Here is a 24,052-nt window from a genome sequence, read left to right on the forward strand (position 1 = left end):
ATTTAAAGGGAAGATTGCAAAGAAGTTTTAATGACATCTGTCCTCTGAGACCCAAAGAAGTTTTTGGAAATGGCTCAGCGGACGTACCTTTTAACTATAATACAGACTAAAGAATACTAAATCTTCTCCTTTAGTACTTCTTGATCTTTCATGTTTTTCCTCCATTTGATTAGGAATCAGGCCAGCACCTGACTAGAGAGAGGACAATCAAAGTGTTTGAAAAAAAAACTCTGATCCATTGTATTCTATAGGAAATATCAATAACAAAAAGTAATAGCTAACATATTGCATGCATGCTGGGTGTCCATTGCTGTGTTAAATGCTTTGTAGATCTGTCTCATTAATTTTCAACACAACTTAATGGGTATATACTATTATCCTTATTTTACCGACAAGGAAACCAAGGTTCATTATTTTAGGTCATTTTCTGACAAAATAAACTTTATACTCAGTATATTTTTGAGAGAATGAATGATGGTGTTTTCAGCAATGAAGAAAATACCTCAGGGGCATGAAATTAATCCAACCTTTTGCATTGCAACTGGGAGTCTCACTAGGATTAGTTTTAATGGCCACAAAATAAGCAAGCTAATAGTAATGTTTATTGCAGGGGAGAGAATAGACTTTCAGAAACTAAGGCTAATCAGAGTGATTCATGTCACTAATGTGTGTTCATTTTGGCATTTGGTACCTAGTCAGATGCCCCAAGGCAGTTCTGCCTGGCAGGCTGAGCTCTGGCCTATTTTTATTCCTATTTGGGATACTGTGCTCATGTGCCAACCGGTTTCCCCTCCTCATCATGTCTCTCTCTGTTTCTCCTTCTTATCTCGTTGCCAAGTTACCACTTTCATGGTGGGATATGGGGCTGTCTGGGACTTTGTTCCTCTCATATCTCGTGCCTAACCTTGCCAATTCCTTCCAGTCCTGGCATGCGCCTTGAAGTTACAGCAACTGAAATTCCTACAACCAGCAATCGTAAAATATAATAGAGTGTCTCTTATTTCCCTATATTTAAATGTATTGCAGATGCTTTATTTTTTTATTCTGTACCATGCCTCATATAGTTCTAATAGGTTAAACATGAATGATTAAAATATTCTAAAGCCCTGGTCGGGTTGCTCAGTTGGTTGGAACGTTGTCCCATAGACCAAAAGGTTTAGGGTTCCATCCCCGGTTAAGGCACATAAGGGAGGCTATCTATCTATCTATCTATCTATCTATCTATCTATCATCTATCTATCTATCTATCTATCTATCTATCTATCATCTATCTCCCTCCCTAACTCTCTAAAAGTCAATTTAAAAGAACAAACAAATCCTTGGATGAGGATTTTAAAAATGAATAAATAAAATACTCTAGAAATTTGTTACTGGGGTTTTGGTCCCATTTGATAGTCTCTTTTGTACAGGGCAAAATGCTATTAGATTTAAAAAGAAAACAAGCAAATAAAAGCAATTGGTTATTTCACCTAGCAAGTTCAAGTTTGAGAGAAGTTCATTGTTGACAGTGTAGCTCTCACAGGGCTGTGCATGGAAGAGGCAGTGATCAAGGTTCGGGAGCCCTGGAAGAAAGGACTGAAGGAAGGACTTCTTGGCTGGAAGAATACAGCTGGTTCAGGAGGGAATGCAAGTTGGGAAAACTGGAGGGGGTCTTTGAAGCTGAGAAGAGGGGTCTACATTTGATAAGGAGAACAATGGTGAGGCCGCTGGCAGGGAGGGGTGAGCTGGTCAAAGTGGTGGGTGAGAAAGAACATTTTTTACCACCTGGTAAAGTGGAATCTGTACTGTTTTTGCATGCCTGAGTTGCTTATTTAGAGCCATTGTTGTTGCTGTGAAAACCCCTGAAGGATGTTACAATGGAAAACAAAGGAGAAAAATCCATAGGTCTCAGCTTTCTCGGTTTCCACACAAAATGCTTAAGCAGATTAAACACCACTTCTCTTGTTCAAGGGGTAGGCATCCTTTTGGTCTTGCCAATTTACGTTTACAAAGTGGACTTGAGTTCCAACTTTCAGTATTATTTCTATAGGGATTTTGTTTACAATGTCAATTACAACTAATAGGTACTTCTCTGCTTTCCATCGTAATGAATAAATTCTCTCTACATATTTTCCAACACATTATTCTTACAGTTAACATTTCCTTTATAACAAGTGTGAAAGTGGCTTCACTTTCTTGTGCTTTTTAGTAATATTTGTCAAGCATTAACATTTCTGTGTGATAATTGAAGCCTTCTTTTTTAAGTTGATGCACAGAAATAAAATGCCTATTATCTATATTGAAAAACTGAAGCATTCCTAATAGCTGTATTTAGCTATAAATTATAATTGCATTTCAAGTGAGTATACATGAATAAAACAGCACTTTTTATATTTTTATATAATTATAAATTTATAAAACACATGTGTATAAATGTATTTATAAAATATATCCAATTTATATACTTACAAAGCATATATATGAATAAAATATAGGAAATGACAGTGGACTAAAATTCTCAGACAACAGCTTTAATTGTGTTTCTGACAGAGAACAAAAGTGTGTAAATGTTTCTTGGCTCATAACCTCATATTGACTCAGAGCCCTTTGAACTGCAGAAGTTGAATCCATAAACCTTTTATAGTTACAACTCAATCTCTTGTCCATCGATACAGCTTCACCGTATGCCTTTATTCTTCCAAAATCATGCAGTGAAACCAAAGTTTGGATGCGTAAAAGCTCAAGGATAAATCAAATATGGGAAGATCAGAGTTGTTTGCACTAAGCACTGAATACTCTGAATGAGTCATTGTATAAACTGCACAGATGTTGGGAGCAAGTTGGCACAGCATAATGAACCACATTCTCGTCATATATCATTGGGTTACTCTTTAGTGCCTCCAAGGGTGGATGTGCTTTTTCAAATAACCAATTTACTACTAGGGAACAGCATAAACATTAGGGAAAATAGAGTATACATTTAGTTCAATTGAGTATGTCAAATGACAATTTGAATAGCTTCCTTAAAATTTAGATTTGAAAAGTCTTCTGCTGCTTCCCTTCCTCTTCGGGGAGGGTCCCTCATGCTAACCAGTTGCAAAGTTTTAGTCTTCTCTCAAAGGCTCCCCGGAGGGAGCTTAAGCAACATGCCCTGGCAAACCCATTCCCACCTGTCATATGCGTAGGCACAGGAGAGTTGTTTCTGCTCCACATTGCAGCAGGAGGGCTTCTTTGCACTGGTCTTTAGTGGAGAAGGAAAGGCATTTGGGCACCTTCCTCCATGAGATCTCTCTCTCTGCATTTGGAGAATATTATGAAAATTCTGATCATGGCACTTGGTATCATCAGGAGGTCCTGACGCAAAGCCAGATACACTTTTGGTGTGTTCTTCCTTCTGGTAGATTATTCGTGGTTCCATGATCATCCTCTTTGCTTCTGAAATTAAGGATGTTTCCTGGGGGAGATGGTGTTTCCGGTTTATGGTAGTCAGTAGATTTTGATGGCGATATTCGCTTATTTCTTTAGCTTAGAGTACTTTGTTGCTGTTTTTTTCCCTTAGTGTTTTGTGTTTGAGTTATTCTAACTGAAATCAACTTAATGTTACTACTGCCTTAGTTTTCTTTACTCTTCTTATGTAGCCGAGATAATTTAGAATTCCTTCCTTGAGAATCCCCCTCTTCTTTCTTGAATTATTCCAATTACTAATGAGGAATATAATGATCTTGAGGTGAGGATTATCAAACATCATTTAAAAATATTAGTCACCGCCCAACCAGTGTGGCTCAGGGGTTGAGTGCCAACTTAATGAATCAGGAGGTCAGGGTTCAATTCCCGGTCAGGACACATGCCTGAGTTGCAGGCTTCATCCCCAGTAGAGGGCGTGCAGGAGGCAGCTGATCAATTATTCTCTCTCATCATTGATGTTTCTTTTTTAAAAAAATATATTTTATTGATTTTTTTACAGAGAAGAAGGGAAAGGGAGAGGGATAGAGAGTTAAAAACATCAATCAGCTGCCTCCTGCACACCTCCTACTGGGGATGTGCCCGCAACCAAGGTACATGCCCTTGACTGAAATCAAACCTGGGACCTTTCAGTCGGTAGTCCTATGCTCTATCCACTGAGCCAAACCGGTTAGGGCACATCATTGATGTTTTTATCTTTCTCTTCTTCTCCCTTCCTCTCTGAAATCAATACAAATATTAAAAAAAAATATTAGTCATAATAGCACCATTTAGAACATATATGTAATCATTCTTTTAAGTTTTCTTATTGCCACCCAGTTTTTACTGTATTGATAATAGATTTGTTGATTTGAAATTCTATACATCATTTTCTTTTAGTTAAAAAGTTTGTCAACTTGTTCTAGATCAGGTGCCAGTAAACTATAGCTCATGAGCCAAATACAGTTTGCCACATTTTTATAAAGTTTTATTGAAACACAGCTATGCTTGTTCATGTATGTATTTTCTGTGGCTGCTCTTGTTCTACAATGGCATAGCTGAGTAATTGCAACAAAGATTGTATGCGTTGCAAAGCCTAAAAAATTTACTACCTGGCCCTTTATAGGAAAAGTTTGTCAACCTCTGCTCTAGATTAATCCATATTTGCTGAAAAGCACTGTTTTGGATACTGGGAAACCTGGGTTCTGGTCATGCTACTGCATTCTAATTAGCTTTGTGACTTTGGCCAATCACGTTGACTCTTTGGTCTTGCTTTCCTGATCTACAGGAAGGGGAGGGAGGCCTGTGTGAATGCCAGTCTCTTCCAGCTTTAAAATTCAGGAAATCTAATTAACCTGATTTTACCTAAAATAATTTAAAGTTGATGTTTTTCTTACAGATTAAATTTTGGCTTTGCAATAATAATAACCCTTTTGAGTATATAAGTATATATACCCAAATTTCCACTAAATATTCAATGATGTAAAAATAATAGTATAGCTCACAGATGAGCTTTATTGTGCCAAATATGGAGTCAGGTACTTTACCTGATCTCTTTGACCTTCAAAATACCTCTGCATAGTGGGTGTGCATGTTCATACAGCCAGAGGAGCTGGGACTTGAACCAGGTTATAATGGTAAAGTTCTATGCTCTTTCCACTACAGCGACAGTTTCTTTTCATTTGCTGTCTCTATTTTAGTTCAGTCATTTGAATATACGGTAGCACTTATCCAGAGGTTGCCACCTAAATTATTCAGAATACAATCAATGATTAAAAAAACAAAACAAAAGAAATTAACAACCAGATGTTCACTCTGTCATTAAAAACATTTCCTGGGGTCCTCTTTCACAGCCTGCCTGCTTTTACTTGGGAAACAAATCTGAAAACTATCCTTGTTGGGGAGGTTTCCCAGGTCTCTATTCTTAATGGCAAACAAATTGGAGATGGAGATGGATAGAACTCCTGGTGCAGCTTTCTTTACAGCAGTAGAGATGGTGACTGTTGAGACTGGGTATCACAGGCAAGAGTGATGCATCCTAAATGGCAAGCAGTCCTAGGCAGTTTAGCACAGGGGTGAATTCACTCCAGGCATCTCCCGGTAGCACTGGGGTGTTTTTGCTGCTCATCATAAAGGCAGCAAGGGGATGTTAAAAATTAGCACACTCGGTTTAAGAAAGTGGAGAACAAGTGTTCTCTTTCACAAAACTCTAATAAAATGACGAACATATGAAAAATGTTAAACGTATGCTTCAGTTATTTGATTTTTTTGCTATGTGGAATGTTTCCTTCCTTAAAAGTGCTCAACAGAGGAAATACTGCCAAGTCCAGATTAGTTAGGAAATCTTTCTCCAGATTCTCACCTGGTTCATCTTGCTTTTCTTTGTGATGGTCTTATTCATTGTTCACGCTCTGAAAAGAGTGCTCTATAGAGATAAGTGACTAATTGAAAGTCTGACTTCCTGGTTTCCCCTCTTCCCAGATTTTCTCCACACCTAATTAAGTTTTAAGATTTTTCCATTATCTCTTTTTATTCCCTATGGCTCTAAGGAAGTTTAATTGTTTTCCTTTTCTTCTCCTTCTCTTTTTTTCTTTTCAAAGTAGCAGCCCATTTGCTTTCTCAGTTTTCAAAAACCATCTTTCCCCCATCCATTGTGTATTATCGATTGTAAGGTTAATCTTGCAGAAGAAAATAAACTTATTTCTTCTAATGCCAGGCTCTTGTGGGGGTGGTGGGGGCCGTGGGTTTGGTGGCTCCCACTGTCATGTTTCTCTCTTGTACTAAATTCTTGGTTTGTCCTTTCTGATGAACAGTCATCTCCTTCCACGTAGGTTTTCTAACTCATCACTTCTAATTGTCTGCTTTGGTGAATATTTTAACACCTCACACATTTTTTTGAGGTAATGGTTTGGGCAGTTTATTTGCAGAAAAATGTGCTGTAAGTGTTTGCGGTAGCTGCGAGATTTGAGAACATTTAACTAATATATCCCTCATACCACTGTGTGTGGGGTCAGGGGAGGGAGAGGTTGTAGGCCACTGATCCCACATGCCTGAGGCAGTATACTTTCTCAAAATAAATGCCTTCTTGGTTTTGCTGCCTATATTATGTCAGTTTAATAAGGTCAGTAATAATACAGAAATCAAATTCAACAAAAGCTCACTTGGTGTCAGATAGCGTGCCTCATAGTTTACATGCATTGTCAATAGTCACTACAGAATTTCAGGCAGCCGCCAGCCAGTAAATCAGCTGTATTTCAAAGATAGATTTGCTAATTAGTTATTTTAAACACGAACTATATTTCTCTCTGAAGCAACGTTGTGCTTCCATCTCTAGGCTGGCGTGTATTCCCAAAGCCTCTTCACTGACGTGTGTCAATGGATGTTCTGTGGAAGGTCCATCCAGAGTCCTCACTGGGACACATGAAGGACCCACCTTCTTCCTGGGTCCTGACTTTCAGTCCAGGGACGTAACTTTATTCTCAGATCTTCCTTTATTCACAGATGGACAATGGGAATGAAACCTCCCCATGGTCAAAGTGTTTGGATTAGTTATAGAAAAACTAACATGCGGTAATAGGAGAGATCCTGAAATACTGTGGCTTAAAGAAAGTAGCATTGTATTTCTCTGACAGGCAGTAGATCCAAGATGAAGTTTCCAGTTTGCCAAGTCAGCCTTGTCCTAGGAAGTCACCCAAAGTCTTAGGTTCTATCCATTTTTATTTTTTTATTTTTATTTTTTGCTTCACCAATCCCTAGACCAGTGATGGCGAACCTATGACACGCGTGTCAGAGGTGACATGCGAACTCATTCTTTTGGTTGATTTTTCTTTGTTAAATGGCATTTAAATATATAAAATAAATATCAAAAATATAAGTCTTTGTTTTACTATGGTTGCAAATATCAAAAAATTTCTATATGTGACACGGCACCAGAGTTAAGTTAGGGTTTTTCAAAATGCTGACATGCCGAGCTCAAAAGGTTCGCCATCACTGCCCTAGACCAAAGCCCTTACTGAATCATGGAAGCTGGCCGAGTCCTCTCTCTGCTCTAGCTGTGGGAGGGCAGAGAGAGGAAGCATGGAGTAGCAAGTCCCTTTTAAGCAGGCAAAGTAGAAGAAGATGAATCTGCCTACATTACGTTGTGGAGAATTTAGTAGCATGGCTCCACCTGACCGCAAAGGGGCTGGAAAGTGTGTTCTTTAGCCGGGTGACCACGGATGCACCTTCGCTCCATTGCTTTGAAGAGGTGGAGCTTGCATAGCTCAGTCCCTGCCACATGACAGGGGTGGTTCCCATGTCTAGACAGTGACTCCCGCAGGACGGAATGTGCAGGGTGTGGCAGAAGAGGTGTGGTTAGAGGATGGATACTGTGACCCAGGAGTTAGAGTTTGAGAAACCATGAGTTGCCGGGACCCCTGTCCAACGGACTTGTCATGGTTATTCATCCTCGTCTCACCCTCCCCGCCTCTCTTTCTCTCCTGGACGGCTTAGGGCAGGGCCGGCCTCACAGGCTGGTGACCTGTGCAGTGGCCCAGGGCCCTGTACTCAGCAGGGCTCCCAGCTTGGTTTCATGCTCTGTTGTCATTGTCTTAAAATTCTTAATAGTTTATCTTTATACTGTGTTTTGTAGCAGGTTTGATGGGACAAAGGATCATGTGTGTGAGTGGCAGAGATATGCTAGGCAGTAGCATGTGAATATGTGGACATGTGCCAACGGGCATAGCGGTGGGCGATGTGGGTGCTGAGCAGTTGGCCTGAGGACTGTCTGGGACCCCACAGGGTCCCCAGGTGGCTGGGCAAGGACCTGGGCCCAGATTAGTGGCCATGATGGTGCTGCAACTACAGAAGCAACGACAGAGCAGGTCTGGAGGGGGTAGTGGTTGCTTGGTCCCGGGGTAGAGGAGGGACTCCCGTGGGAAGCTGTGGGAGATGCTCGTCTGGTGACCCCTGGAGCCTGTCCCTGTGGCATCTGCACAAATGTTAACTCTCCAGCCTGAACCTTGAGACAGAAGTTGCTGGTGTGTGAGCAGCAGACTTGGTTAGTAAACAATTTCACAGTAAGTATATACATGAACATTGTAATAAAACATTTATCAGGGAGTTCTTCGGGTTATTCTTCAAAGACAGAATCCTTGGTTTTGAGTGCTGAACCATTGCAAAATGAATAGTTACAGGCTTAGAAATAGGAATTACATTTAACCAGTGTCAATGAAAAAAATAACACTCTTTTCATGTGAGTTTCATTATATTAACCAGTTAACCTTATATTAACCAGTTAACTGCCACACGTCCAAAACGGAAACCATCCCCACATGCCACGATATTTTGAATTTAATTGCGTCTATAGACGCTCATGGCGTACAAAGGGTTAGCAAAGAGGATGATATAAAATGAAAATTTTTCTTAAAATTAGCAATACAGCAATAGCATGTATAAACAGGCATTTTGAATTATATTCAAAATTTGAAGCCACTTTTGATTTTTTGTTTGATCTCCAAAGTTAACAGGAAATAGAAGAAATATTGAAAAGCCATCGTATAAATTTATATTTAAAATTAAATTCAAGCCGAAACCGGTTTGGCTCAGTGGATAGAGCGTCGGCCTGCGGACTGAAGGGTCCCAGGTTCGATTCCGGTCAAGGGCATGTGCCTGGGTTGCGGGCACGTCCCCAGTGGGAGATGTGCAGGAGGCAGCTGATCGATGTTTCTCTCTCATCGATGTTTCTAACTATCTCTCTCCTTTCCTCTCTGTGAAAAATCAATAAAATACATAAAAAAATTAAATTAAATTAAATTCAGACTTACACTAAAATGATTCACATGAAGAGTTAAATATTTTTATTAAAATTGCCCCATGAAAATCATCAGCTTTAGACATATTAAAATTTGTATTTTGGGATACTTTATCAGAAATCTACTCCAATCTGTCATAGTCTATAAAATTCTCTTAACAGCAACATTAAAAGTTGCATCTGAAAAATGATCCTTGTCAAAATGAAAAATTAACAAAAATTATTTGCACTCTTGCATTTTTGTTGAGCTACTGATGCCTTTTTCAATTATATACATTAAAAGTTTATATTTTGATGAGTGAATAAAGGAATTTGCAAAAAAAATTTAGCCAGAAAATCACATTAATAATGTATTATTATTTATTGTATCATATTAAAATATGACACAAAAATATTATTTTTGTGCAATTTATAAGTTTATGTTGTTTCTCATATATCTCTGTTATGACCATTATGTTTTATAAATAACTAGAGGCCCGGTGCATGAATTCTGGCCAGCCTGCCCTGATGGGGGCCGATTGGGGCTGGGCCAGCGGTGGGGAGAGGCATTGGGTGGTTGGCCTGCCGGCAATGCCCCTGATCAGGGTGTGGAGGGGGCGATCAGGGGTCAGGATAGTTGGAGGGAGGGGCCACGGAAGGTTGGGAAGGGCAATTGGGGGCTGGGTCAGCCAGGGGAGGGACCATGGGGGGCCTATTGGGGCCTTGATCGGGCCAGTTGGCCACTGCAGTGCACGTCATAGTGACCAGTCATTCTGTCCTTCTGGTCGCTTGGCTTTTATATATATAGATGAAATATTTTTGAAGGGAAAAATATAACTTTAAATATAGATATAGATATAGATATAGATATAGATATATATTGATTTCAGAAAGGAATAGAGAGGTAGAAACATCAATGATGAGAGAGAATCACTGATTGGCTGCCTCCTACTGGGGATGGAGCCCAAATCCAGGCATGTGCCCTGACTAGGAATTGAACCTCCTGGTTCAAAGGTCAACACTCAACCACTGAGCAACACCAGCTGGGCAAAAAAATATATGTTTTTTTGCCCCCCTTACCCCCTTTCGCCCTTGCTGATTCCATGTTGACCTTTGGTTCTCAAAGTACTTTGCTCAGGAATGTCTGTGTGAGGGCCCCATGCTTTAGATTCCACCCCTTGCTACTTTTTCATGTAAATTTTTCATACTAATAAAAAAGAGTAATCTATAAAGCATATCTCTTAAGTATTAATCACTGATACTGGTGTTATCTCTTATGATCGCTGTAAGGCCTGTGATTTCTGCCATATCCAGCACTGGGCCTGCCACAGACAGCCTCTGGAATTCTTGGTTGGATAAATGAGGAGTCCCCAGGAAGTGCCTTTTGAGGACTCTTGGCTGAGGTTAAATGAGTAAAACCAAACTGAGGAATTTCAGCGGGGAAATACTTTAGGCAGGGAGACCTCCCAGGAGCCCTTAGAATCACGCCAAATTCTATAAAGTATTTGGCCTCCTTTTCTGTCTGTCCTTATAAAGGACCCTGGAATGGCCGTGACACATTCTTCTTAGGAGAGGGTAGCTGAGAAAAAGGGGCAGTTTTCTTCAGCGTTCTTAGAGCAGAGGCATGGCGAGCTTGCGGTGCCAGCGTTTCAGGAGGACTTTCCCACAGTCCTGAGGAGTTCCTTTTCACCCTGGGTGCCGGGGAGAGACATGCAGCAGGCATCTGTCATGAGGTTATCTTGTAATGAGATCACCCGCTGAAAAATCCATTTCCATTTCAGACAAAAATCACACGAGGTGTCAATTGCAGTTCTAAAAATGTACAAAAGCCACTTGAAATAAAATTAGCTAAGTAAAAACTGTATTTCTGAAATGTATTGGTTATTAAGAGAATGGAAATGTCAATTCTGCAATAAACACACACACAGTATGCACTAGTGTTTCTGAACGTGTTGGTCTATGAGGATTCATATTTTTGTGACTGTATTTAAAATGCAAAATGATTTTTTAAAAGAAAAGTGATTTGATTTTAACATAAATACTGAAAATACATAAAATACAATTGTTTTTAAATACTGTCACAACCTGGATACTTCCCACAAGTGTATTGTGGGCTCTGTGGTTTGGTTTAAGATGTGGTCTCCCTCTAGTGGCTGGTGTTAAGAAAGGTACTGGTGTTTTCTTCCCTTTGGTGTTTCTCTGAAACTTAAAGCTCAGAAGCATCTCGAGAGGTCGTTTATTCTATTCCTTTAAATGTAATTCAGACTATGTACTTTATATTTTGACCATTTCAGCCACATGGGAAGCCTTCTGATTTTAACAAAAAATTAGTCAATCTCTAATGGCCAGATCAAAATCAGTTTGACTATTAAGAAACCTGATCTGATTTCCCTACCCCCGTGGCCTATTTTTAGTTATTTTGGCCAGAATGTGTCTCTTAATTTTGGTCTTGGTAGTTTCCATCTGTTCTAGAAAGGCTCTGGGCCGAATGCAAAGTTTATTTAGCCCACGCTATATGCGTGCCACTCTTCTATGTCTTATGGCTATAGTAGGAAATAAAAAACAACAGTCGCAGCCCTGATAGAGTTCCTGTACTCTGACACATGTAGATATGGTTTATAAAGACGTAAACCATAAAGACTGCTATACTTGACTTCACCTATATGTGAAACTTCTGTATAGCTAAAGAGACTACGAATTAAAAAACAAGTCAATGGTGGATGGCCCGCAAGAAAATAATTGCAACAAGAGGAGCTCCAATAGACAAATAAGGAAGAAAACCAATAGGGAAAATGTACCAAAGATATGAGTGGACTTCAATTGTGAAAGACTTCACAGTTTTCTGCAGTAATAATTGGCCAAAGTGGGATTTCAAATGTACTCAATGTTCTTTAGGAAAAAAAAAAAAAGATAAGTCACTCCACTGGCATTCCCAGAGTCTCCACAAGCTCAGGCTGAGTCCTTGCCTCACAGGGTCTATGGGCTGAGTATGGCTGCCATCTGGTGATCCTGCTTAGAACTACCCTTTTCCCAGCAATATCACCTCCATGCTAAGCTCAGTCCCCAACCCATCTCCCATTGACGACCCTCATGTCATGGTTTCCCATGATTAGTTTAAGCACAGTAGGTTGATCAGTAGAGTATCTTAGACATCACAACATCGCTGCTCAAATTGCAGTTATGAGAATTTACAGTGATAGGAACATAGGTTTTGACTTCCTATTATCTGCAGCTATGCCTGTCCTCCTTTCATAAAGCAGACCATTCCCTACTTGACTAAAGGCTGATCTGAATGTTAAGGTTATTTTCTATACATTTCTAGTCCCTCTCTTGAAACTTCACCTCTTCCTGCCTTAGCTCATTCTGGCCCCCCGATGGATGCCTTTATCTTGTTCAAAGTGGGTATTATTCCTGTTTATTGGTACAAAGGATCATATGAATCCCGTGAAGACTTTGGAAAGAAAATTAGCAGTTTCTCTTCCCCCTACCCCCTCTCTCCGAGCCCTTGGGTGCTGTGTACCCAATTTTCTAGTCTCAACACGTTGGCAGCTGTGACTCTGGAATGCAAGTTAATTAAATTGTGCTTATATTTAGTTTTAGGCAAGGTTGACTTTTCCCCATGTTAGGTTTAGTCTGTGTGGCTTTGTTATATACAATCCTGGTAACTAGGGCTCCTAGGAGAGACTTTGGTAGCTGCACTGTGAAAGGCATGCCGTGGTAAAAGTGGAGGAAGCATGGGAAAGAAACTCAGAGGACACGTCTGTGTTCTACCAGTATGTAAACCATTTCACAGGACACACGTGATTTAACAGTAAAAGTGAACTTTCTCGGAGCAGCTGACTCCCTTTTCTGTCTATGAGCCCAAGAAAAGTGAGGCATTCCATCCCCAGATGTTGTTATATTGATTTCTGTGTGACAATCTGTCAGAATCATGTTGTTTTTCCGTTATCTCGGTTGTTACAAAGAATACGATCACCCCCACCTTCCAGGTCTGCTGTATTCACAGGGTTGGACCCCTAGTTATTTGCAGGTAAACCCTCTAAGCACGAGGCATTTTTTCTTGACATATTGTGATGGGTGTCTTCAGGAGTGACTGACCTACTCCCCAGCCTTAGTAAACAGAACATACTGGGTTTTACCCACTTCAATGCCATACACCTGATATTACTGATTAATGTTCTCAAAGACAGTCTCAAAACAGGTAGAATTCAGATAAGAAAACTGAGGCTCCAAAAGGTTGAATAACTTCCCAAAACAGTACAGAAAGGTAATGTATTTATTTTATTTGTTTAACAGTATATATTATAAATATGTTATGCAATATAGTATTTGTTATATATTCTATTTATTCAATAATAATATATTTATAATATATTAATAAATAAATATAAAACATATATTTATATATAATTATATCATGTAGTATGATCATTTCTCCTGACTATAGATCCAGTCAGTATCAGTATTGATAATAGGGTGAATGTTATAAACTAGTTTCATCACCATTAACATTTTCAAGTTATAATAGTAGTTAGAATTCAAGTTACTTGAATGTTTGGGGTCTTTTAAGTTTAAAGGATCAGAGAACCAGAAGTACTAGTATCTAGGTTTTCCCAGCCTTGCCAATGGAATTTGTGCTGTCCCATGGGCCACTACTGCATGGGGGCAAGTGAGGGGGGTTTGTTGCCATCAGTTAAGAGGATGGAGAGTAGAGAGGGTCCGACAGAGCTCTAACCTAGGGCTTCAGAAGCTTCGAATCCAGCTCTCTGATCTGAAAGACAGGTGAGATCCTACAGTATCCTGACGATCAGTGAATGTTAAGATTGGTAATGCTTTGGAATACCCTGTTATCGTAATTAACAACAGAAAGTAGGTAGGGAAGTCTTCATGGGACTGGAAGTGAATTTATAGACATTAGAGTAGAACTACCATCTGTTCTTGATAGATATTTTTTTCAAAGTTCTTTGCACAGTAAATTCTAAATATATATGTTTATTCTATTTCTGGGTCTTTAGCCACAATATTGCAAAATCAGAGACAATTTATTCCAGCATTAAGATTGTCAAGACATAAAATTGACTAGAATAAAAGAAACTGGGATTAAAAATAAATTTGCTTTGCATTGCAAGTGATATCCACAAACTATTAACTTGTAAAATGAAATCAATCCAGTTTGTGTAGCCTAACAAATAAGAACGATAACATCAGAGAGCTCTTAAAACTGGTTATTTTTCTTTGTTTATCTTTCTTCTAAGACTTTCCGTAGATGTCATGACTGAGTTACACGTTTAATAAAAGTCTGGAAACATGTTAATAGGTATAATGTTTCACTTACTACCACATGCTTGCAAGGGCCTATATTCTTTCCAAATCATATATATTTCCTTTATTTATGTTAGATGTATACACACGGCCAACTCTTTCATATGCAACAACCTACATTTGTTTGAAATTGGTCAAAGATAGTTTATAATATTGTTCCATCATTTTCATTTTATAATTCATAGTGAGTACTTCTAAAATACTATTTGAGAGAGCCTTAAGAGTGGGGAAAATCTCAGAGTATTTTAAAGCGCCATTAAATGATAATTATTTGTTCAGAAGATAAAGTGTTTATTTCCTAAAGCAAATTGAGAAAGTGGCACCCCTCCAAAATGTTTGAGTAATTAGAAACCTCTGCCTGCCTTTCAAGAGGGTGGACTATAAGCATGCAATTTCTAAATCATCTGTGCTCTTTGGAAAGTTGAAGTTATGTTATTGTACTTATTTGCAGGAAATTATAAATAACAGAATCCTGGTGTACATCTTATTTTCTAATGATTTTTTAAAATTCTCACTGTGTTTACATTTTTTATTGATTTTAGAGAGAGAGGAAGGGAGAGAGAGAAACATTGATCAGTTGCCTCCCATACATGCCCTGGCTGGGAATCGAACCCAAAACTTGGGTATGTACCTTGACCGGGAATTGAATCCTCAACCTTTTTGTGTACAGGATGATGCTCTAGCCAACTGAGCCACCCGTCCAGGGATTATTTTCCAATTATTTTTAAAAATATATTTTTATTGATTTCAGAGAGGAAGGGAGAGGGAGAGAGAGAGAGAGAGAAACATCAATGATGAGAGAGAATCATTGATAGGCTGCCTCCTGCATGTCCTGTGCCCCCTCCCCCCCCACCCCCACTGAGGATCGATCCTGCAACCATGCATGTGCCCTGATCAGGAATCAAACTGTGACCTCCTGGCTCATAGGTCAATGCTTAACCACTGAGCCACACCGGCCAGACTATTTTCCAATGATTTTTTATGGAATTTTCTCTTCATTCCTCCCTCCCTCCTACCTCCCTTCCTTGGTGCATCTCTTTCTCTCTGCCTCTGTCGCCCTGTGTGTCTGTCTGTGTCTAGCCACACATGTCTCCTTGCTGTTCCTGACACCTGCCAGGCATGCTCCTGTCTGAGGGTCTTTTTAAAAATATATATACATTTTATTGATTTCAGAGAGGAAGGGAGAGGGAGAGGGAGAGAGATAGAAACATCAGTGATGAGAGAGAATCATTGATTGGCTGCCTCCTGCACGCCCCCCACTGGGGATCGAGCCTGCAGCCCAGACATATGCCCTTGACCAGAATCCAACCCATGACCCTTCAGTCTGCAGTCCAATGCTCTATCCACTGAGCCAAACCAGCTAGGGCTGCCTGAGGGTCTTTGCATTGGCACTTCTGCTGAAATCCACCCCTGAGATTTGGTTAAATCCCCCACGTCTTTCAAGGTGTTGCTCTAATGTCAACTTTCAATGAGACCTGCCCTGATTTAGGGCCCTGTCCTACCCCACCCTGACATCTCCTGTATTTTTTAATCTGTTGTACTCTTTTTTTTTTTTTCCCATAGCACTCATTACCTTCTGACCTAATATATAGAAATGTGCTCATTATGTTTGCCTCCCTATAATATAACCTCCACAAAGCAAAGGATCTATTTGGTATTCAGTGATGTTCCCCGAGCTCCTAGAAGAATGACAAATTGGCCAAGTAAATGAGTGGAAAATTAGAGAGCAACATAAGCTTTGTTGATTCCATATGGCAGATGGAAGAAGTGATTACCCCTCCCATTCCTCAGAAAACAACTTGAAATATCCCATTAGATATTTCTGTCCTCCAAAGGGTCTTCTCTATACCCTGCCCCTCAGGGAGGCTCAGCCAACTTTTTATTTATGTTTCCCTCCTGGCAGTGCCAAGAACACTGGCTCCCTCCTCTCTCTCCCCTTGGGGATCCTCACTCTTTTTATACACAGAACTTTCTGATATCCCTATGCACACCTACCCAAACATATTAATGTTTAACAAAATGAGGGACCATCCAGTTGATATGACTTAGGAGGTAGGGTGAAGAGCAAGTTTGCTTTACTTGAGCATAACTTTGGTTTTTTACTCCGCTCTGTCACATCTTATCTTTCACCCAATGACTTCATCAATCTACTAGAGGCCCGGTGCACAAAATTCATGCACTGGTGGTGGTGGGGAGGGGGGGGTGTCCCTCAGCCCAGCCTACACCCTCTCCAATCTGGGACCCCTCGGGGGATGTCCGACTGCTGGTTTAGGCTGTTTGGAAATTCCAGACAAGATGTGTTTGAAGTACTTGGCTTAGTTGAACAGTTTCACACAAATAAAAGTAGAAATTCTGAGTACAAGTTAAGGAGAAATCAAACAGATCATATTCATCAGTTATTCTGATTGTATAAAAATAACATTGATTAATGAAACTATGAACTTCTAAAGAAAGAATAAAGAAACAATTGACAATGTCCTAAAGCCGAGGGAAGCCACACCTCCCACTGAGGAACCACACAGAAGAAGTCAGTTTTTGCAGAATCATCCAAGACACCACGGGATGGTGATAATCAAAACAATGCAAGCAATGCTCTGCTTTAAATTTGATCCAGATTTGATAGAACCATACACCAGAAATAGCTTTACTGCAGTAAAATATATAGGGTCTTACAGATGAAGTCTAGATATTTACTGCTGAGCTCTCAGCTGCATTTCCGAGGAATCATCAGCACCATAAGGTAGGGAATGCAATACTTCTTCTGAGGCATTGCGGCTGCTGAAATGCAGACAGATGGAATTCATGCACTCTCTAGTCTAACACAGAAACAGCCTCACAATAGGATCAACACTTATTCCTTGAACATTTTCTCTTAAGCATGGAGAGAGGATATTGTCTAGACCGGCTAGTACAATCTAAGCGTTTTTCACTTTAAAGCTGGTTTCCTTTTCACCCTTCAGGAGTCTGTACCTGTAGCAACAGGTACAGTCCTGTGCTGCCCCCTCTAAGACTATGCAAAATATAAACGCCTTTCATATTTTAGCAGGTGAAGTCCGTAGCTCTAATTTGTATTGATATGGGAATCCTGGGGTTTAATGGAAAACCAGACTTGTGTTGTTGATATGGTGAGGATTGCACGCGATAGCATCCTAGAAACTTGCCAAATCAACTAGTATTTAATGGCCAGCAAATCGAAGTTCTGATTTCTGTGACAGCATCAGGAACTAATCCATGAATAGCACTTTCTCTTTGCCTTGTGCCAGTGTATTGTGCCCCATTGAGATGGAGGTGACTCTCCCCAGCAAATGTGAATTAAGAAGCCCTTGGGTGCCGCCCCTCTGCTGGGGCCAGGAACACGGGAGCTCTGACAGACTTGGGCCTCAAGCCTGAAGCGTTCAGAGTCTGCACTTTCCTGAATTTCAATTTCCGAGTAAAAAATGTTGCATGTTTCCTGGTTCCCTTTAGCTGGTCAACAAGATTCATTTAATCAAGGAACATGTGGTTCAGGGAGCGGTGACAGCGAGGGAGGCAGACAAAGAGAGACAGAAGTTTTCAAGGGTTGTATTTATCTACTAGTACTCTGAATCAAGAACTCATGAAAAAAGTTGGTGATTTTTGTTGGTTTTTTAAGTTCACAAAGGAAGACATTGTCATTAGAAGAACATTTGAAAAATTCAATGGATTTGAGTAATACAATGAAGAAGGTAAAAATTACTTTTAATCCTAATACCAGGGATAATCACAGTGACCTTTGATTTACTTCTTTTTAGGCCAAATTATATTATGCTTTTTTTTTTTTTACCATATGGTGTTTTTCTACTACTTATTACCTTGAATTTTACTCCAGGACATTATTTTTGACAATATACTTTTCAATGACTGTAATGGTATTCCTTCTTATGGAGGTACCAAAATTTATTTCCTCAATTATAAACCATGATGGCATGAATATCCCTGAAAAGAAAAACTTGTATTTAATTTATAATAATTTCCTTTGTATAAAATTCAAGAAATGAAATTGTTGGGTCAAAGGTTATGTGCATGTAAAAGGCATTTGATACACATTACCAAATACTTAAGTGTGTTTCAACACTCACTGTGTGGAGCTGATTTATTCTCTTATTAAAATATGTTCTAAGCTTTTATCTTATATTTATTGTCTATAGTAATTTTGAAAGAATGGATTATTTGTTGAATTTTCAGAAGAAAGTGAGCACCACAGTGCTAAAAGCAAATAATACCAAAGTGCAACTGCGTTAAGGGAAAGAAAAGAATGAAAATATGATTCACTAATGCTATTTTAAATTCTTTATGCAAAGAACAGACTTGGACGTTTTTAACTGGCATTTTTATTAAGGCGAGTAAATATATTTTAAATGCAGGGGCCTGGAGTCTGTGCCTGTGTTGAGCACACTGCAGGTGACTGTTTTACTGTACCTTTCTCTGTGCAACATTGAATAGTGTTTTAGAAGCCAGAGGGGGTTTTGTTTTTCTTTTTTTCTAACAATCACCCGTATGTGGTTTATTATTGAAAGCTTTTAAAAAGTATTTGTTCAATAAATAGCACTTCAGTTTGAAATAATTTTCAGTTATTAAGAAAAATACTCCCATTTGGTATTGTCCCTACAGAGGTTGAACAATCGATGGGGCTGCTCTCTTGAGCTCCACACATGCCGCTCGAGCCCAGGGGCCCGATTTCTTTTGCTTTCCCGAGGCCAATGGGCTTTGTATTATTTCCAAGTCGCGTCACAAGGAAGCGTCTGTAGAGCCAGAGGAAAATTGATGACCGTGAAACTGCGGGGATTTAGAAACAAATCTGTTGAACAGCAAGGGAAGTTTTTCTTGTTCTTTATTTGCTTCTGTTATTTTTAAAAGGAAAAAAACAACAACAAAAAACCAAAGCATTATTCTGACATTGTTTTTCTTCCCCTTTCAGCGTTCTGCGGAGGGGGCGAGAGCTTTCTGTGCGCCAGTGGGATCTGCATCCCCGGGAAACTGCAGTGCAACGGCTACAACGACTGCGACGACTGGAGCGACGAGGCTCATTGCAGTATGTGTCAGGCCGCGGGGTCTCCTGGGCGGGGGAGGACAGGGATGCTCTGTGGGGGGCCTGGAAACCAGCCGTTCCATTGCCCCGTCCTGACAACCGGCATATGCTAGACTGCTCGGAGGAGTTTGCCTTTCTGAAGGGAGGAAGCCTGTTTGCTTTCCCCTGGGGCAGCATTGTGTTTGCACACCTTGCACAGGCCTGTAGGAACTCAGCAGCTCGGTGCCGCCTGGAACAGATCAGGGGTGGAAGTGTTTTTGCACAAAGTGTCTTAAAATGAGGAGAAGGCTTGTTGTTTATTTTGTTTGGGTGAGGATTTTTGTTTTTGTTTTTAAAGCTTTAAGGGTATAAAGGTCAACTTTTTTAAAAAGGACATTTTAATAGGAACATTTTTCGCCCTCATGATTCTTCACATTCATGACACAGCAGATGCCTAGCCTCCTGTTGGTTTATGCTTCCTCTAAACCTGAAGGTGGTCAATGGCATTGACTGTTTGAGATCCATAGCTCGGTGGGTTCAACCTTCAACACCCGCAGTTAACTCACCATCGATTCGATTAGTCTCCAGGGGATTGGTCGGCGGTTTGCCCAATATTGCATTAATGTGCTTGGGCTGCCACACAAAATTCCACAGACTTCATGGCTTTTATGCAGGAAGTTGTTCTCACTGTCTGGAGGCTGGGAAGTCCAAGATCAAGGCCCAACAGGGTTCAGTGTCTGGTGAGAGTTCTCTTCCAGGCCTATAGGCAGCTGCTATCCTCTTGTGTGCTCACCTGACCTCCTTAAAGGGAGAAAGGGAGAGAGGACAAGCAAGAGGGGAATATAGAGAAGGAGGAGGGAGGGAGAGAGAGAGAGAGAGAGAGAGATTGGGGGGGTGCTCTGGTATCTTATCCTCTACTTACAAGGGTACCACCCTATTGGATTAGTGCCCTGCTCATAGGACTTCATTCAACCTGCATGACCCCTTCACAGGCCCTCTCTCCAAATAGGGTCATGTTGGGGGCTAGGGCTTCAATATGTGCACATTGGGAGAACAGACATTCAGTCCATAACAAATACATATTCAGAGTGCAAGTCATTTTACACTTATGCAATAGATAAAAAGGAAAAATTAGCCTCAAGAATACAATGTAGGATCTGCATCCAAAACAGAACCATATGCTATTGTGTTCTAATTGCTTTTTAATGGTTATATGAACAGCAACCATTACTATGAGAAAAGCTGTGTTTTACTCCTTGTAGAAGTTGCCAACGCTTTGTAAGTGCTCGCAATGATTGACCACAGTTGAGATTCCTCTGGTCTATGTGTCAAGTGGACCAACTTTTCTTCCATCTGAAGGGTTAGGATGCTTATTTGTCATAACTTTTGAAAGACCATATATCATGGTAACATTTCAGATCAGTGTGTTCCCAAACTGGTGTTCCACAGTGCCTGAGTCTTGAAAAATGTTTGAGAGAAAAAAGTAAGTTTGAGAAGTTCTGTCTATCAGATTTACTTCTTAGATACTTACAATTCATATTTTTGCCTTAAAGGTTCTAAGAAATCCTGCAAGTCAAAAAAAAAGAGAAAGACATTCATTTTGCTTAACTTGGTATTTCCTCAAAATTTCATGTTTAGAGATACCCTAAGCTTAATTTATATATTTATTTATTCACTCATGCACTGATGTATTTTGCAGAATATCTGGCATCCTGTGGAACTTCAGTTATGCCACCCATATTTTCGGAAATGTTTTCGCTGAGACATTTGTTTTTATAATTTGGAATTCCCTCTTCAGGAAAACCTATGGCAGATGATTTTACATAAAAAAAACATTTTTGTAGGATGTATGTTTACATTAGGGAATGTTGCTGTGGACTTACAAGAAAATGTTGTGCAAATTACCCACAATAGGGAATTTAAATAGAATTATATCCAATTTATGGAAATGGTGCTCTCTCTCAGTTGTGGCCCATGTGATGGTATTATTAAAATTTCCATGGGCCTCTCCCCCCGGGGGTGGCCCGACCTGAGCTTCCTCATTATGTTCCTCTGTTGCGTTGAGCATGGCACTTTACACAGTGAGAGCTTTCCGCTGCGTTTGTTGAAACTGAATTTGAAGGAGTACATTTTCCTAGCCAGTGCCTGACAGAGATGGTATTCTTGTTCTGGAAGGTATTTAGCAATGTCTTCGGGGCTGAACTGTTCCTTAAAGAAGATATGGGCTTGCCTTAACCGGTTTGGCTCAGTGGATAGAGCATCGGCCTGCGGATTCAAGGGTCCCAGGTTCGATTCCGGTCAAGGGCATGTACCTTGGTTGCGGGCATATCCCCAGTAGGGGGTGAGGCAGCTGACCGATGTTTCTAACTCTCTATCCCTCTCCCTTCCTCTCTGTAAAAAATCAATAAAATATATTTTTTTTAAAAAAAGAAGACACGGGCTTTCCTCATGACACACTTCCGAAATGGTCGGTCCGTTGAGGACATGCATTCCTCAGAATCCTTGTCTGTGAAAGAGACATTGAAATCTTTGCAGGCAATGGTCTCAGACCTCACAAGGTCATCTGCCTCTGTGGAATCTCAGCAGTGTGCTTGGAGAGGGTGCCACCCTCCCGCTGTCCCCACCCTGCAGTGAAGGACCCGCAGCAATCAGAGCATGAAGGTAGCCCACAGATAAGACACTTCTGAGGGGCGGGAGGCGGGGGGGGGGGGGGGGGTGGAGGGGGGGAGGGGGGCGGCGTTGTGCTGGGCCTTCCCAGTGAGGAGCAGGAGGAGGAGCCTGGTGCCGGGCTCCTGGCAAATGGAGGAGGAGAAGGAGAAGGAGGAGGAGGAAGAGGAGGAGGAAGAGGAGGAGGAAGATGAGGAGGAGGAGGAGGAGGAGGAAGAGGAGGAGGAGGAGGAAGAGGAGGAGGAGGAAGAGGAAGAAGAGGAGGAAGAGGAAGAAGAGGAGGAAGAGGAAGAAGAGGAGGAAGAGGAGGAGGAAGAGGAGGAGGAGGAGGAAGAGGAGGAGGAGGAAGAGGAAGAAGAGGAGGAAGAGGAGGAGGAGGAGGAGAAGGAGGAAGAGGAGAAGGAGGCCTTTAAAGAAAGGAAGGGAAGGTGCATTTTATTTGTGAATTCCCTAATCAACTGTGCTGGACGCATGTACCTCCATGATTTGACTTAATTTTCAGCAAAGAAGGTATTCTCTTCCCCTTCTGTTCAGATGCAAAGCTGAGGCTTAAGGCAGTGAAAAAATTTGCCAGTGGTTCCAAGTGCTAGGTTTGAACCCAGTCTCGAATGGGGCCAAGTTGAACGCTGTTTTCTCTAGACTGTGCTGCCTTTGACTTGTTCTTGTCCATAAAAGACTCAGCGAGTGGTTATATTCTGATCATTGCTATGGCAAATGTCTATTTCGGATGCTCTGCTGTGCTTGGGAGATGACTGTCTATTACAGGTATCGGGACTGCTTCCTGACTTTCTCCCCAAACTAATTTTGCTGTGTTTATCAGTCTCATCCTAAGTATTTGTAGAACGAACAGATTTCCAACCACCTGGAACAATTTAATGATGTAGCATAAGGAATTTTGAAAATTAAGAAAAGTTTTCTTTTAAAAGTTTCTAGCTCTACGACGTTAGGCAGGCGACTTCTCTAGCCCTGGTTTTCTTTGTCATCCAGATGGGTTGACAGTGGCATTTTCACATGTAGGGACTCTAATTCAGGTGGTTTTCCAAATGATGTTTCCCAATCATCACAAGTGACTGCATTTACTATATTCTTTTTTACTGAGATAGGGATGCAAGTAAATATGAGAAATATTTCCATCAAAATAACACAAATATTTCATTCTCCACTGAAGGAAGAAGCTTCAGATGGAAAATTCACATCTGTTTAGTGGCAATTTGGTTATGCTGAATCAATCCAACTATTGAATATCCTTGAATTCCTGCTGTGTGTGAAGCATATTCTAGATGCCTAGGAAGTATAATGACTCTTAAGACATGGTTTCTTTCTTCACGAGGCTTTTAATCTAACCAGGGAAATGGCATAGAAGCATAGAGATCATTGGATGTGGTATTTTAGAACAATGTAGTAGAAGAGATGTCACAAAGCAAAAGAAGAGAAGTGTAAACAGAAAGGGAGGTCCTGTAAATTGGAGAGAGAGGAGGGTTACTGGGAGTTTGGTTGGTATGAAAGAGCTGATGAAAAAGATGGCTTTGGATTGAGGTGATCTTCAGATACCGTGGAATAGTGGTTTTCCATTGGCGACAATTTTGTCTCCTAGGGGACATTTTTATAATATATGGAGACGGGTTTGATGCTCACAACCGTGGTGGTTGGGAGCAATGCTATTGGCATTTAGTGAGTTGAGGTCAAGGATGCTGCTACATTGCATTGGGTAGCCCCTCCCACAACAAAGAATTACGCAGTCCAATTGTCAATAGTACTGCAATTCAGAAACCCTTCAGCGGTTCTCAACCTGTGGGTCGCGAACAATGAAAATACATCTTGCATATCAGATATTTACATTACGATTC

The 24,052-nt window shown here is 40.5% G+C and overlaps 1 protein-coding gene across 2 annotated transcripts in view; it reads left to right on the top strand.

The window, feature by feature from the left end:
- The window catches only part of CORIN (corin, serine peptidase), a 207,763-nt gene that overhangs the window by 109,760 nt on the left and 73,951 nt on the right, over nucleotides 1–24,052 (top strand). For both annotated transcript variants that reach the window (XM_070397080.1, XM_070397085.1), the window contains exon 6: nucleotides 19,449–19,562. In XM_070397080.1, coding sequence (XP_070253181.1) covers nucleotides 19,449–19,562 — 114 coding nt within the window. The remainder of the gene's footprint in view (nucleotides 1–19,448; nucleotides 19,563–24,052) is intronic.

This window comes from Myotis yumanensis, unplaced genomic scaffold (assembly GCF_028538775.1).
Source record: "Myotis yumanensis isolate MYYU_CA2020_CCGP unplaced genomic scaffold, mMyoYum1.0.hap1 SCAF_1, whole genome shotgun sequence".
Classification (NCBI taxonomy): domain Eukaryota; kingdom Metazoa; phylum Chordata; class Mammalia; order Chiroptera; family Vespertilionidae; genus Myotis; species Myotis yumanensis.